The following is a 14551-nucleotide window of genomic DNA, read 5'->3' as shown; positions in this document are numbered from 1 at the left end:
GAAAACAGAGCTTTTTGTATTGGATCCAATGGTGTCCGAATACTTCCGTTCACTCCGTCATCATACCGAGACGTTTGCAACCAGAAGTTTCGCGGGAAATTTAAAATTGCACTTTATAATCTAACCCGGCCGTATTGGCATGTGTTGCAATGTTAAGATTTCACCATTGATATATAAACTATCAGACTGCGTGGTCGCTAGTAGTGGCTTTCAGTAGGCCTTTAAGTAGCTCCTCGAGTGGTGCAACTCAAGTGCCACTTTGTCACCTTTGCAGACGTCATCCATGACAGAAAAATGTGATTCCTACTTCAGCCTCCCTTTTTATTTGCCCGCCATCTGCTACCTCATCTACTACATGCACACAACAACTCTCCCATGCAGAGAGATGCAGCATTGAATTATTCGGCAAGATATCCCCGTGTGAAGAAAAAGATGAAGCGAGAGAGCAAAAGGGGGTAGAAGAAAGTGATGGAAACATTAAAATGTGTGCACACGGGAAAAGCAGAGACTATAGCGTAGCGCGTGGATTGTGCTGGTATTGATAAACACATAAACTAACACGTTGAACACAATGGTTCCTCGACACTACTTGGTATTCCATGCCAGTTTCCTCTTACTCGCCGACGTCTGTCTTAGCACCTCCTACATCTCTAGCCCTCCTTCTCTTCCCACCATGTTCCCTTCCATTTGCATTGTGCCTTCGTTACATCACACCAACCAGTTTTACGTCACGGCGTTTGTCCTTTTCTCTATCGTTTTATTGATTTTTCTCCATAGCTCCCACTACGCTATGTCTGTATGAAATATTCATGGCATCCATACCGGGAGTGCAACAGCCACAGGAGTCAATGCACGCACTACGATCAAGCCTTTGAGCTTTGAGAGGGGAGGAAAAGGAGATGGCGAGAGAGGATGGGTGCCATTGGGCTGAAAAGGAGAAGAGGTGATGACAAAAAAAAGAGCAGGTTTTGAGACAAAAGCAGTGAGAGAGAGAGAGAGAGAGAGAGAGAGCCTGCACGAAGTCTCTCGTCACCAGCTGACGCATGATAAAAAGCCGCATATGCACACATCACCCTCAGTTTTTACCAGGCAACACCAATCAGTTCAGTTCGGTAGCTTTTTTGCTTCTGCCAGATGTTGCACCAAACTCAAAAAGGCACAAACATTAATGTTGATAGGTTTTCAATGTTTTGAGTCCTTCGATTGTAATAAGAAATATATGATTAATGTACCCTAAGATATTTTGTTAAAATAATGCAATTTTTCTGGTCCCCTGATTAGATTTCTTTGTTAAAATAATGCCATTTTTAAAACATTTTAAATAATGCAATTTTTTGTTGAAATAATGCCATTTTTGTGGTACCCTGATTAGATTTTTGTTAAAATAATGCCATTTTTAAAAAACATTTTAAATAATGATTTTTTTGTTAAAATAATGCAATTTTTGTGGTTCCCTGATTAGATTTTTTGTTAAAATAATGCAATTTTTTAAAACATTTTAAATAATGCAATTTTTTGTTAAAATAATGCCATTTTTGTGGTACCCTGATTAGATTTTTTGTTCAAATAATGCCATTTTTAAAAACATTTTAAATAATGCAAATTTTTGTTGAAATAATGCCATTTTTGTGGTCCCCTGATTAGATTTTTTTTGTTAAATGATGCCATTTTTTAAAAATTTTAAATAATGCATTTTTTGTTAAAATAATGCTATTTTTGTGGTCCCCTGATTGGATTTTTTGTTAAAATAATGCCATTTTTGTGGTACCCTGATTAGATTTTTTTTTTAAATAATGCCATTTTTTAAAACATTTTAAATATTGCATTTTTTGTTAAAATAATGCAATTTTTGTGGTCCCCTGACTGGATTTTTTGTTAAAATAATGCCATTTTTAAAACATTTTAAATAATGCAATTTTTTGTTGAAATAATGCCATTTTTGTGGTACCCTGATTAGATTTTTGTTAAAATAATGCCATTTTTAAAAAACATTTTAAATAATGATTTTTTTGTTAAAATAATGCAATTTTTGTGGTTCCCTGATTAGATTTTTTGTTAAAATAATGCAATTTTTTAAAACATTTTAAATAATGCAATTTTTTGTTAAAATAATGCCATTTTTGTGGTACCCTGATTAGATTTTTTGTTCAAATAATGCCATTTTTAAAAACATTTTAAATAATGCAAATTTTTGTTGAAATAATGCCATTTTTGTGGTCCCCTGATTAGATTTTTTTTGTTAAATGATGCCATTTTTTAAAAATTTTAAATAATGCATTTTTTGTTAAAATAATGCTATTTTTGTGGTCCCCTGATTGGATTTTTTGTTAAAATAATGCCATTTTTGTGGTACCCTGATTAGATTTTTTTTTTAAATAATGCCATTTTTTAAAACATTTTAAATATTGCATTTTTTGTTAAAATAATGCAATTTTTGTGGTCCCCTGACTGGATTTTTTGTTAAAATAATGCCATTTTTGTGGTCCCCTGATTAGATTTTTTTTTTTTAAATAATGCCATTTTTTAAAACATTTTAAATAATGCATTTTTTGTTAAAATAATGCAATTTTTGTGGTCCCCTGATTGGATTTTTTGTTAAAATAATGCCATTTTTGTGGTCCCCTGGTTAAATTTTTTTGTTAAAATAATGCAATTTTTTAAAACATTTTAAATAATGCAATTCTTTGTTAAAATAATGCAATTTTTGTTGTGCCCTGATTAGATTTTTTGTTAAAATAATGCCATTTTTTAAAAACATTTTAAATAATGCATTTTTTGTTAAAATAATGCAATTTTTGTGGTTCCCTGATTAGATTTTTTGTTAACATAATGCTATTTTTTAAAAACATTTTAAATAATGCAATTTTTTGTTGAAATAATGCCATTTTTATGGTTCCCTGATTAGATTTTTTGGTTAAAATAATGCCATTTTTAAAAGATTTTAAATAATGCAATTTTTTGTTAAAATAATGCTATTTTTAAAAACATTTTAAATAATGCAATTTTTTGTTGAAATAATGCCATTTTTATGGTTCCCTGATTAGATTTTTTGGTTAAAATAATGCCATTTTTAAAAGATTTTAAATAATGCAATTTTTTGTTAAAATATTGCTATTTTTAAAAACATTTTAAATAATGCAAATTTTTGTTGAAATAATTCCATTTTTGTAGTCCCCTGATTAGATTTTTTTTTTAAATAATGCCATTTTTTTAAACATTTTAAATAATGCATTTTTTGTTAAAATAATGCAATTTTTGTGGTCTCCTGATTGGATTTTTTGTTAAAATAATGCCATTTTTGTGGTCCCCTGATTAGATTTTTTTGTTAAAATAATGCAATTTTTTAAAACATTTCAAATAATGCAATTCTTTGTTAAAATAATGCCATTTTTGTAATACCCTGATTAGATTTTTTGTTAAAATAATGTCATTTTTTAAAAACATTTTAAATAATGCATTTTTTGTTAAAATAATGCAATTTTTGTGGTCCCCTGATTAGATTTTTTGTTAAAATAATGCCATTTTTTAAAAACATTTTAAATAATGCATTTTTTGTTAAAATAATGCAATTTTTGTGGTTCCCTGATGAGATTGTTTGTTAACATAATGCTATTTTTTTAAAACATTTTGAATAATGCAATTTTTTGTTGAAATAATGCCATTTTTGTGGTCCCCTGATTAGATTTTTTTGTTAAAATAATGCCATTTTTAAAATATTTTAAATAATTCAATTTTTTTGTTAAAATAATGCCATTTTTTAAAACTTTTTAAATAATGCAAATTTTTGTTGAAATAATGCCATTTTTGTGGTCCCGATTAGATTTTTTTTTAAATAATGCCATTTTTTTAAAAACATTTTAAATAATGAATTTTTTGTTAAAATAATGCAATTTTTGTGGTCCCCTGATTAGATTTTTTTTTAAATAATGCAATTTTTTAAAACATTTTAAATAATGCAATTTTTTGTTGAAATAATGCCATTTTTGTGGTCCCCTGATTAGATGTTTTTGTTAAAATAATGCATTTTTAAAAAAAAATTTAAATAATGCAATTTTTTGTTAAAAATAATGTAATTTTTGTGGTACCCTGATTAGATTTTTTGTTAAAATAATGCAATTTTTTAAAAACATTTGAAATAATGAATTTTTTGTTAAAATAATGCAATTTTTGTGGTCCCCTGATTAGACTTTTTGTTAAAATAATGCAATTTTTTAAAACATTTTAAATAATGCAATTTTTTGTTGGAATAATGCCATTTTTGTGGTCCCCTGATTAGATTTTTTTGTTAAAATAATGCCATTTTTAAAACATTTTAAATAATGCAATTTTTTGTTAAAATAATGCCATTTTTTAAAACATTTTAAACAATGCAAATTTTTGTTTAAATAATGCAATTTTTGTGGTCCTCTGATTATATTTGTTTTTAAATAATGCCATTTTTTAAAACATTTTAAATAATGCAATTTTTTGTTGAAACAATGCCATTTTTGTGGTGCCCAGATTAGATTTTTTTGTTAAAATAATGCAATTTTTTAAAACATTTTAAATAATGCAATTTTTTGTTGGAATAATGCCATTTTTGTGGGTCTGATGGACCCGTTGCATTTTGTGGCTTTTAATGCCTCACAATCAAACACTTTTATGTTAAAATACTGAACAGATGTTTATTGGGATAAGGTAAACATCTGCCTCACAATCAAACACTTTTATGTTAAAATACTGAACAGATGTTTATTGGGATAAGGTAAACATCTGTTCAGTATTTTACATAAAAGTGTTTGATTGTGAGGCATTAAACGCTGGCTGAGTAACAACAATATGAACATTACACAAGGGTTAAATTAGATTTTCCTCCAAGGTTATATTTCTCCTCTTTTGTCGAGAAGACTTTATGTACATTCTTGGGTAGCAGGTTATAGTTTGCTTTGTACATCGTGCTAGCTGTTTGCAAATGCACCAAAGAGTTGCATTTCAATAACTGTGATTTAATAAATAAAGGGTTTGTATGTTCTCTACATCCAACACTATGTATAATTCAAACTGATCTTTTTTGTCACACAGTCAGTGAATGAAGCGTTCAAACATAAAGAATATCAATGTATTTTTCAATAGTTCACTTAAACATGACAAATAAATGATCCACCCTGTGTTCTCACAGTATGCAGAAATAGTTCATTAGTATGCATCATGGACCGTGTACCACCACATTACTCGGCTAAGGTTTTCAACACTGGCCTATTCTGCTGGGACCCTGCTGCAACTCTCATTATCCATTCAGACCCAAAGCAGCGAGCTAATTAACTGAAACATTGCATAATTAGTTAGGTGGCAGTATTAAAGCCTGTGACCCTTTCCAATCCATACAAACTACAACCATTGGAGGTGAGGACATGAGTCAAAAGTCCTGTTCAAACATAATGAATCCTCAGAGAACCAGCTTGTTTACATTATTCTGTCCAGCTGTTCTCTTAACCAGGGGTGTCCAAACTTTTTCCACTGAGAGCCGCACACTGAAATATCAAAGCAAGCGGGGGCCATTTTGATATTTTTTTTATTTTAAAAACCAATACAATATATGTATAACAAATATACATTTAGGCCTCCAATCAGTCTTGATCCCGAGGACCCCAAAGGGTTTTGGTCAAAAAAATATTAAAAATGTGTATTATTTGTATTATTATTCAAGTTTTAAATCTCTAGATCAACATTAGGTCTATCTGTCAATATAACGTGTTTAAAGATTTAAGTTGTATGCTCTTTTTGTCAAATAAAATTCTGTTTTTTTAATGGGAAAAAAACACAAAATATTTTTATTTTAAAAACCAATACAATATATGTATAAAAAATATACATTTAGGCCTCCAATCAGTCTTGATCCCGAGGACCCCAAAGGGTTTTGGTCAAAAAAATATTAAAAATGTGTATTATTTGTATTATTATTCAAGTTTTAAATCTCTAGATCAACATTAGGTCTATCTGTCAATATAACGTGTTTAAAGATTTAAGTTGTATGCTCTTTTTGTCAAAGAAAACTCTGTTTTTTTAATGGGAAAAAAAACACAAAATATGCAATATTTTCACCCAATAGGTGGAATATTTGAGGTTGTGTAATAATTGGAGCCTTAAAAAGGTCAATAACTCATAACCCCATTGGTTTTAACTCATTATTTTTTGAGCAATGAAACTTAAAAACAAATCCCACTAAAATAATTGGGGATCGAAAAGGGTCCTACTCATTAAAGCGATAAAAAATAAATTATATATATAATTTTTTACTGTTTAAGGTCAATAACGCATAACCCCATTGGTTTTAATTCATTGTTATTTTTTGAGCAATGGCACTTAAAAACAAATCACACTAAAAAAAATTGGGCATCCGAAAGGGTCCTACTCATTAAAGTGATAAAAAATAAATTATATAATTTTTTTTTTTGCTGTTTAAGGTCAATAATTCATAACCCCATTGATTTTAACTCATTCATTTTTTTTTAGCAATGACACTTAAAAACAAATCCCACTAAAATAATTGGGGATCCAAAAGGATCCTACTCATTAAAGTGATAAAAAAATAAATTGTAATTTATTTTTACTGTTTACGGTCAATAACTCATAACACCATTGATTTTAACTCTTTTTTTTTTTTTTTGAGCAATGATACTTAAAAACAAATCCCACTAAAATAATTGGGGATCCAAAAGGGTCCTTCTCATTAAAGTGTTAAAAAATAAATTATAATTTTTTTTTACTGTTTACTTTTAGCACAATAATCTCGAGATCAACTTCAGATCTATCCGTCAATTCTAAGTTTTATTGCTGTTTATGGTTTTTTGTTTGTTCGTTTTAGGCCCTTCTTTAAAAAAAAAAAAAACAGCTCAGTTTTTTTATATGGCAAAACACAAAATATGCAACATTTTCCTCAAAAAATATCTCAAAGTGGAATATTTAATGTGACGCAATTGGAGCCTTGAATAGGTCAATAATTCATAACCCCATTGATTTTAATTCATTATTATTTTTTGAGCAATAACACTTAAAAACAAATCCCACTAAAATAATTGGGGACCCAAAAGGGTCCTACTCATTAAAGTGTTAAAAAATAAATTATAATTTTTGTTTTACTGTTTAAGGTCAATAACTCAAAACCTCATTGATTTTAATTCATTATTATTTTTTGAACAATGACACTTAAAAACAAATCCCACTGAAATAATTGGGGATCCAATTCAATCATTAAAGTGATAAAAAATAAATTATAATTTTTTTTTACTGTTTACTTTTAGCACAATCATCTCGTTAATTATAAGCAGAGGTGGGTAGTAACGCGGTACATTTACTCCATTACATCTACTTGAGTAGATAAATTGGGATAAATTGTACTTCTAAGAGTAGTTTTAATGCAACATACTTTTATTTTTACTTTAGTATATTTATAGAGAAGAAACACTACTTTAACTCCGCTCCATTTATCTACATTCAGCTCGCTACTCGCTACTGATTTTTATCGATCTGTTAATGCACGCTTTGTTTGTTTTGGTCCGTCAGACAGACCTTCAAAGTAGGATCTATGCATGCCTGCGTTTCACCAATCAGATGCAGTCACTGGTGACGTTTGACTCCGTTTCACCAATCAAACAGAGCCAGGCGGTCAAATGATTAACTGCACAAAGTTTCAGCGGCAAACAACAACAAGCTTAAGCTTACATGAACTCAACATCAAATTTGAGGAAGCACATGGCGGTAAGCAACGTTAGTAGATATTTTGGCTGTCACCATAGGCTGATGTTAGCTTCCCTGCTATGAATCACTGTCAAATGTACATCGTGTGGGGACATTTATTAATGCACTGCAGCCTCATAGACAGACAGAGAGACACACACACACACACACACACACACACACACACGCATGCATACAAACACCAATCAGAAGTGCACAGTGTGTTCCCAGGTGCAGTCCACACCTATCAGTTTATGGTTTGCGTAAAGGCTAACTTGTTATTTTCCTTTGTAATATCTGCCTACTGAGCCTATGGTGCTGTTAAGTTATTGTGGCTCAATTTGCCTTAATTTTCTTTATGTTAATGTGTTATTATTTAATATATTTTATTGTTTTAGTTGCTTAAGAGATATTCCTGCCTCTGAATTTGCTCATTGCTATGTTTATGTTTTTGTGCATTATTTTTTTGCCGTCATCATTAAACGAACAGATTACTCATCAGTTACTCAGTACTTGAGTAGTTTTTTCACAACATACTTTTATACTTTTACTCAAGTAAATACTTGGGTGACTACTCCTTACTTTTACTTGAGTAATACATCTCTAAAGTAACAGTACTCTTACTTGAGTACAATTTCTGGCTACTCTACCCACCTCTGATTATAAGTTTTATTGTTTGTGTTTTTTGTTTGTTTGTTTTAGGCCCTTCTTTAAAAAAAACCCAAAAAAAACAGCTCAGTTTTTTTTATATGGTAAAACACAAAATATGCAACATTTTCCCCCAAAAAAATATCTCAAAGTGGAATATTTAATGTGACGCAATTGGAGCCTTGAATAGGTCAATAATTCATAACCCCATTGATTTTAATTCATTATTATTTTTTGAGCAATGACGCTTTAAAACAAATACCACTAAAATAATTGGGGATCCAAAAGGGTCCTACTCATTAAAGTGATAAAAAATAAATTATACATTTTTTTTACTGTTTAAGGTCAACAACTCATAACTCCACTGATTTTAATTCATTATTATTTTTTGAGCAATGACACTTAAAAACAAATCCCACTAAAATAATTGGGGATCCAAAAGGGTCCTACTCATTAAAGTGTTAAAAAATAAATTATACATTTTTTTTACTGTTTACTTTAGCACAATAATCTCGAGATCAACTTCAGATCTATCCGTCAATTATAAGTTGTATTGTTGTTTATAGAATAGAATAGAATAGAATAGAATAGAATAGAAAGTACTTTATTGATCTCTGGGGGAAATTCAGCACCACAGTTCGCTCACAATAGACAATAATAATAATAAATAATATAATATATTATATATATAATATATAATATATGAATAATATACATATATTATACATATATTCTACATTTAAGTGCAGTCAAGAAGGAACATATGCATTATACATTTTATATATGATTATGTTTTTTGTTTGTTTGTTTTAGGCCCTTCTTTTAAAAAAAAAACAGCTCGGTTTTTTTTATATGGCAAAACACAAAATATGCAACATTTTCCCCAAAAAAATATCTCAAAGTGGAATATTTAATGTGACGTAATTGGAGCATTGAATAGGTCAATAATTCATAATGACATTGATTTTGATTCTTTTTCTTTTTTTTTTTTTAAGAAAGAAACCGCTTGCATGGCAGCTTTGTGTTATTGGAGTAAACATTGCAACATTTTCTTGTCACATTTGCTCTTTTATACCACTTTTTATGTTTTTAATTTTTTTTCAATTGTGTTTTCAAAATGTGCCGTGGGGCCGTTAAAAAAATGACCCGCGGGGCCGCACTTAGGACACCCCCGTCTTAAACAAAATGACTCAATAATAGTTGTTGTCTATTGCTTTGGGGAACGATCCATTTTGACATGTTACCAGTTCTTCCTTTCGTGTGTGTTTCCCTCCCCTCGTTCAAAAGACGGGCCTGACTACCATTTGGGTGCAGGTCACGATGACACAGGTCACCACAACATGCCTGTTTGAACAGGAGCGGGTGATAACAAAAAGTGCACGCCTGTGGTGGAAAGGCCGGCAGATATCACATATCGGTCTCATTAGCAGAGGAAGTGGGGGAACACGGAGCGGGAGAAGAAATAAAGGTCTTGAAGGAAAAGAGATGTAAGTAATTCCTTCTCCCTGCGGTGCCCACGGGGAATTTAGGAGCAGCAAGTTCAATAATTGATTGATTTTTTTTCAGCGAGTTTTTCTTCTTTTTTCAAAAAACGTAATTAATCCCTATGCTTGTGTCTGTCTAAATTGCTGTGATTACTATTTTTTTTTTCAACATATACATGCTCACTGATTTATAATCCGCTAAACATTTACTTAAATGTGCATTGTAAAAGCCAGGTGAAAGTACCGTACATGATATTGTACTGTATGTCTCATTGAAGGAGGGAAATATTTGAGTGGTTTTTACTCCAGGCCTTGTTAAATTACTTGTGCCATTACCGCATTGAACCAAATATGGGGCAAAATCAGGCCCGGCCCTAACCAATCTGGCGCCCTAGGCAAGATTTTAGGTGGCGCCCCCCCACACATCGGCAGTGAAGTGTATATACTCACAAGAAACCGAATAGCTTTGTCTTTGGCCTTTTTTTTTACTTAAAGAAAGCAAATTAACAATCAGAATAGTTAACAAGATAAAAAACAAAAATACAAAAATAAAAAATGAATATATGAAATACAATATTTTTTACATACATAAACACAAAATAAAACGTGTCAACAAGTTGCATAAAATAAATTAAAAATACAATATAAATAAGGCACTGCACAAAACAAGATATCAAACCAGTATGACTTTAACAACTATATTACAAAAAAGGGGATCCTACAGAGTTCTCTATTTGTGCTTTTTAATATTGCATTAACTAGAATGACTTACAAATTACTGTACACCAGGGAGTACTGTAATTACCTAACGTTACATTATTAATTTCCATAATAACTTAGCCCCCCCCCCCACAATATTGTATATACTCACAAGAAACCGAATAGCTTTGTCTTTGACCTTTTTTTTTACTTAAAGAAAGCAAATTAACATATTGTATGAGAATGTTATGTCGGCTTTTTTGCCGATATCCGATATTCCGATATTGTCCAATTCTTAATTACCGATTCCGATATCAACCGATACCGATATATACAGTGGTGGAATGAACACATTATTATGCCTAATTTTGTTGTGATGCCCCGCTGGATGCATTAAACAATGTAACAAGGTTTTCCAAAATAAATCAACTCAAGTTATGGAAAAAAAAAGTGCCAACATGGCACTGCCATATTTATTATTGAAGTCACAAAGTGCATTATTAACATGCCTCAAAACAGCAGCTTGGAATTTGGGACATGCTCTCCCTGAGAGAGCATGAGGAGGTTGAGGTGGGGGTGGGGGGTAGCGGGGGGTGTATATTGTAGCGTCCCGGAAGAGTTAGTGCTGCAAGGGGTTCTGGGTATTTGTTCTGTTGTGTTTATGTTGTGTTACGGTGCGGATGTTCTCCCGAAATATGTTTGTCATTCTTGTTTGGTGTGGGTTCACAGTGTGGCGCATATTTGTAACAGTGTTAAAGTTGTTTATACGGTCACCCTCAGTGTGACCTGTATGGCTGTTGACCAAGTATGCCTTGCATTCACTTGTGTGTGTGAAAAGCCGTAGATACTATGTGATTGGACCGGCACGCAAAGGCAGTGCCTTTAAGGTTTATTGGCGCTCTGTACTTCTCCCTACGTCCGTGTACCACTCCGTACAGTTCCGATATTACATTTTAAAGCATTTATCGGCCGATAATATCGGCAGTCCGATATTATCGGACATCTCTAGTGTGTATATATATATATATATATATATATATATATATATATATATATTAGGGATGTCCGATAATGGCTTTTTGCCGATATCCGATATTCCGATATTGTCCAACTTTTTAATTACCGATACCGATATCAACCGATACCGATATCAACCGATATATGCAGTCGTGGAATTAACACATTATTATGCCTAATTTGGACAACCATGTATGGTGAAGATAAGGTCCTTTTTAAAAAAAATAATAAAATAAGATAACTAAATTAAAAACATTTTCTTGAATAAAAAAGAAAGTAAAACAATATAAAAACAGTTACATAGAAACTAGTAATTAATGAAAATGAGTAAAATTAACTGTTAAAGGTTAGTACTATTAGTGGAGCAGCAGCACGCACAATCATGTGTGCTTACGGACTGTATCCCTTGCAGACTGTATTGATATATGTTGATATATAATGTAGGAACCAGAATATTGATAACAGAAAGAAATGGGGGGAGGGAGGTTTTTTGGGTTGGTGCACTAATTGTAAGTGTATCTTGTGTTTTTTATGTTGATTTAATAAAAAATAAAAAAAATAAAAAAACCGATACAGATAATAAAAAAAACGATACCCATAATTTCCGATATTACATTTTAACGCATTTATCGGCCGGCCAATATTATCGGACATCCCTAGTTATGACTATCTTTAACCAAATCAAAAGCAGTGCTTAAATCAAAAAACAGCATTCCCTCTCATGTGATATTGCTTAATTAACATTAATGATGTGCACTTTAACAACTTAGCTTACAACTATACCTAATATATAAAGAGGTGGAAAAGTGACTATTACCTGCAGGGCAAACATTAGCTAACCAGAAGGCAATAACAATGTAAACAAAAAACACCTGCTTAAAAGATCTAATACAAATGTCCCTGAGGAATGTAAGGTGGGAGTACTGTAATTACCTAGCGTTACATTATTATTTTCCATAACAATTTAGCCCCCTCCACAATATTAACCCGACGTTAAAACAGAACTAGCTATTTATTGATTAGCAATTGCCGAATCATGTAACATTAGCTTAATGCTAAAAAGCCAGGTTACTATCACATTCTGTAACAGACAAATAATTTCATGTAGGCTAACGTTACCTACCTGCTACCTCTGTCTTTTTCTCGTTTCTCCTCCTCTTCTTTTGTCTTTTTTCTTGCCTGGTCACCTGACAGTTTTGGCCGTTTTGACATCTTCTTTTGATTTTTTAAAGTGGTGACGTCCAAAAAGAGTCATGATATGGGAAGGGAGGGGGCGCATCGTGCCGGGGGAGGGGGGGCGTAATGTTGTAACAAATAATATTTCTATTAAATAGGCTTTACTTTGATTTTTAATTAACGTGGGATTATTTTTTGTATTTAGAAATAATAGTACCAACTTTTTTTTTTTTTTTTTTTTTTCTCCAACATTTGTGGCACTGGCGTGGCGCCCCCTGATGGACGGCGCCCTTAGCATTTGCCTATACGGCCTATGCCACGGGCCGGCCCTGGCAGCTGAGATGGGCTCCAGCACCCCCCGCGACCCCAAAAAGGGACAAGCGGTAGGAAATGGATGGATGGATGGATGAACACCAACGTCTGCACTATAAAGAAGTGTGCCTTGGCTGGTCAACCGATATTATAGACCATTAACAAGCAGGTGATCTGGGGTTGCCCTGGCAACAACACCTTTCATCGAGTTAGTGCTTGTCCGTAAATGAAAATGAGTGGACTTTCTGTCCTAAAAATCAATTCCACGTTGCATCTCCAATTTAGTGCAAGAAGAAGAAGAAAAGATTCAAATGAAAGAATACTTCAATGAGATGTAAAGTGAGGAGACCAAAGCAGATTATGTCCAAGCCTGTTAGAAAAGCAATAAGAACATATTTCATCATGATTGGGTTTGAAGTGGGCAAGGCTCAGCACCCTCTTTGGTTTCAAAGTGTTCCTCATTCTTTTCTCCTTCTTCTTCTCTCCATCTTGCAGCATAATGAGACGGAACCTGGGTCCAACTACTCGTTCTGTGTACATTTGTCTGGCCTGTCTGTCCCTCGCGCTGCACCTCATTCTGGCATTGTTCTGTCTCGCTGTCCTCCAGACAGCCTGCGTCCTACCCAACTCCTATTCGGCATCCATTAGTCCGAGAACAGATACCCGGGAGGGGAATCCAGTCTCCTCCTCTCCACATAAACCATCGATAAATCCAGAGGATGACACATTTCACAAGCTAAATGCGACAAGGCCGCCTGAGGCCGTTGGCGCAGAGAAGAAACTGATTTGCCCCGGAAAAGTCGTCAAGGATGCCTCCAGGCTGGAGGCACTTTTCCACCACCCGCTGTACAACCTGCCAGAACCAGAGTTGCTAGAGGACGACTGGCTGCTTAGGGTGAAGACAAATGAGCCCACAGACGATGAGGGTGATGACAAGGAGAGCATCAGTAGTGACAGTCAGTGGTAAGTGTGGAACATAGCTGAAAGTATTCTTACTTACCCAGATTCTGGACAATTACTTGACTTTACTTGAAGTATATATCATTGTAGTGTTGTCCCCAGAGGTGGGTAGAGTAGCCAGAAATTGTACTCAAGTAAGAGTACTGTTACTTTAGAGACTTATTACTCAAGTAAAAGTAAGGAGTAGTCACCCAAATATTTACTTGAGTAAAAGTAAAAAAGTATGTTGTGAAAAAACTACTCAAGAACCGAGTAACTTATGAGTAACCTGTTGGTTTAATGATGACGGCAACAAATAATGCACAAAAACATAAAAATTGCAATGAGCAAATTCAGAGCCAGGAATATCTCTTAAGCAACTAAAACAATGATGTATATTAAATAATAACACATTAACATGAAGAAAATTAAGGCAAAATGAGCCACAATAACAGCACCATAGGCTCAGTAGGCAGATATTACAAAGGAAAATAACAAGTTAGCCTTTACGCAAACCATAAACTGATAGGTGTTTGTATGCATGCGTGAGTGTGTGTGTG

At 32.7% G+C, this 14551-nt stretch overlaps 1 protein-coding gene across 1 annotated transcript in view; it reads left to right on the top strand.

Annotated features, from left to right (window-relative positions):
- The first annotated feature begins 13551 nt into the window (after positions 1–13551).
- The window catches only part of LOC133642778 (extracellular serine/threonine protein kinase FAM20C-like), a 31414-nt gene continuing 30414 nt past the window's right edge, over positions 13552–14551 (top strand). The window contains exon 1 of the mRNA XM_062037162.1: positions 13552–14015. Within this exon, the coding sequence (XP_061893146.1) occupies positions 13552–14015 (464 nt within the window). The remainder of the gene's footprint in view (positions 14016–14551) is intronic.

This window comes from Entelurus aequoreus, linkage group LG25 (genome assembly GCF_033978785.1).
Source record: "Entelurus aequoreus isolate RoL-2023_Sb linkage group LG25, RoL_Eaeq_v1.1, whole genome shotgun sequence".
Lineage (NCBI taxonomy): Eukaryota > Metazoa > Chordata > Actinopteri > Syngnathiformes > Syngnathidae > Entelurus > Entelurus aequoreus.
The sequence above is the reverse complement of the archived record's forward strand: the minus strand, read 5'-3'. Positions and strand labels throughout refer to the sequence as shown.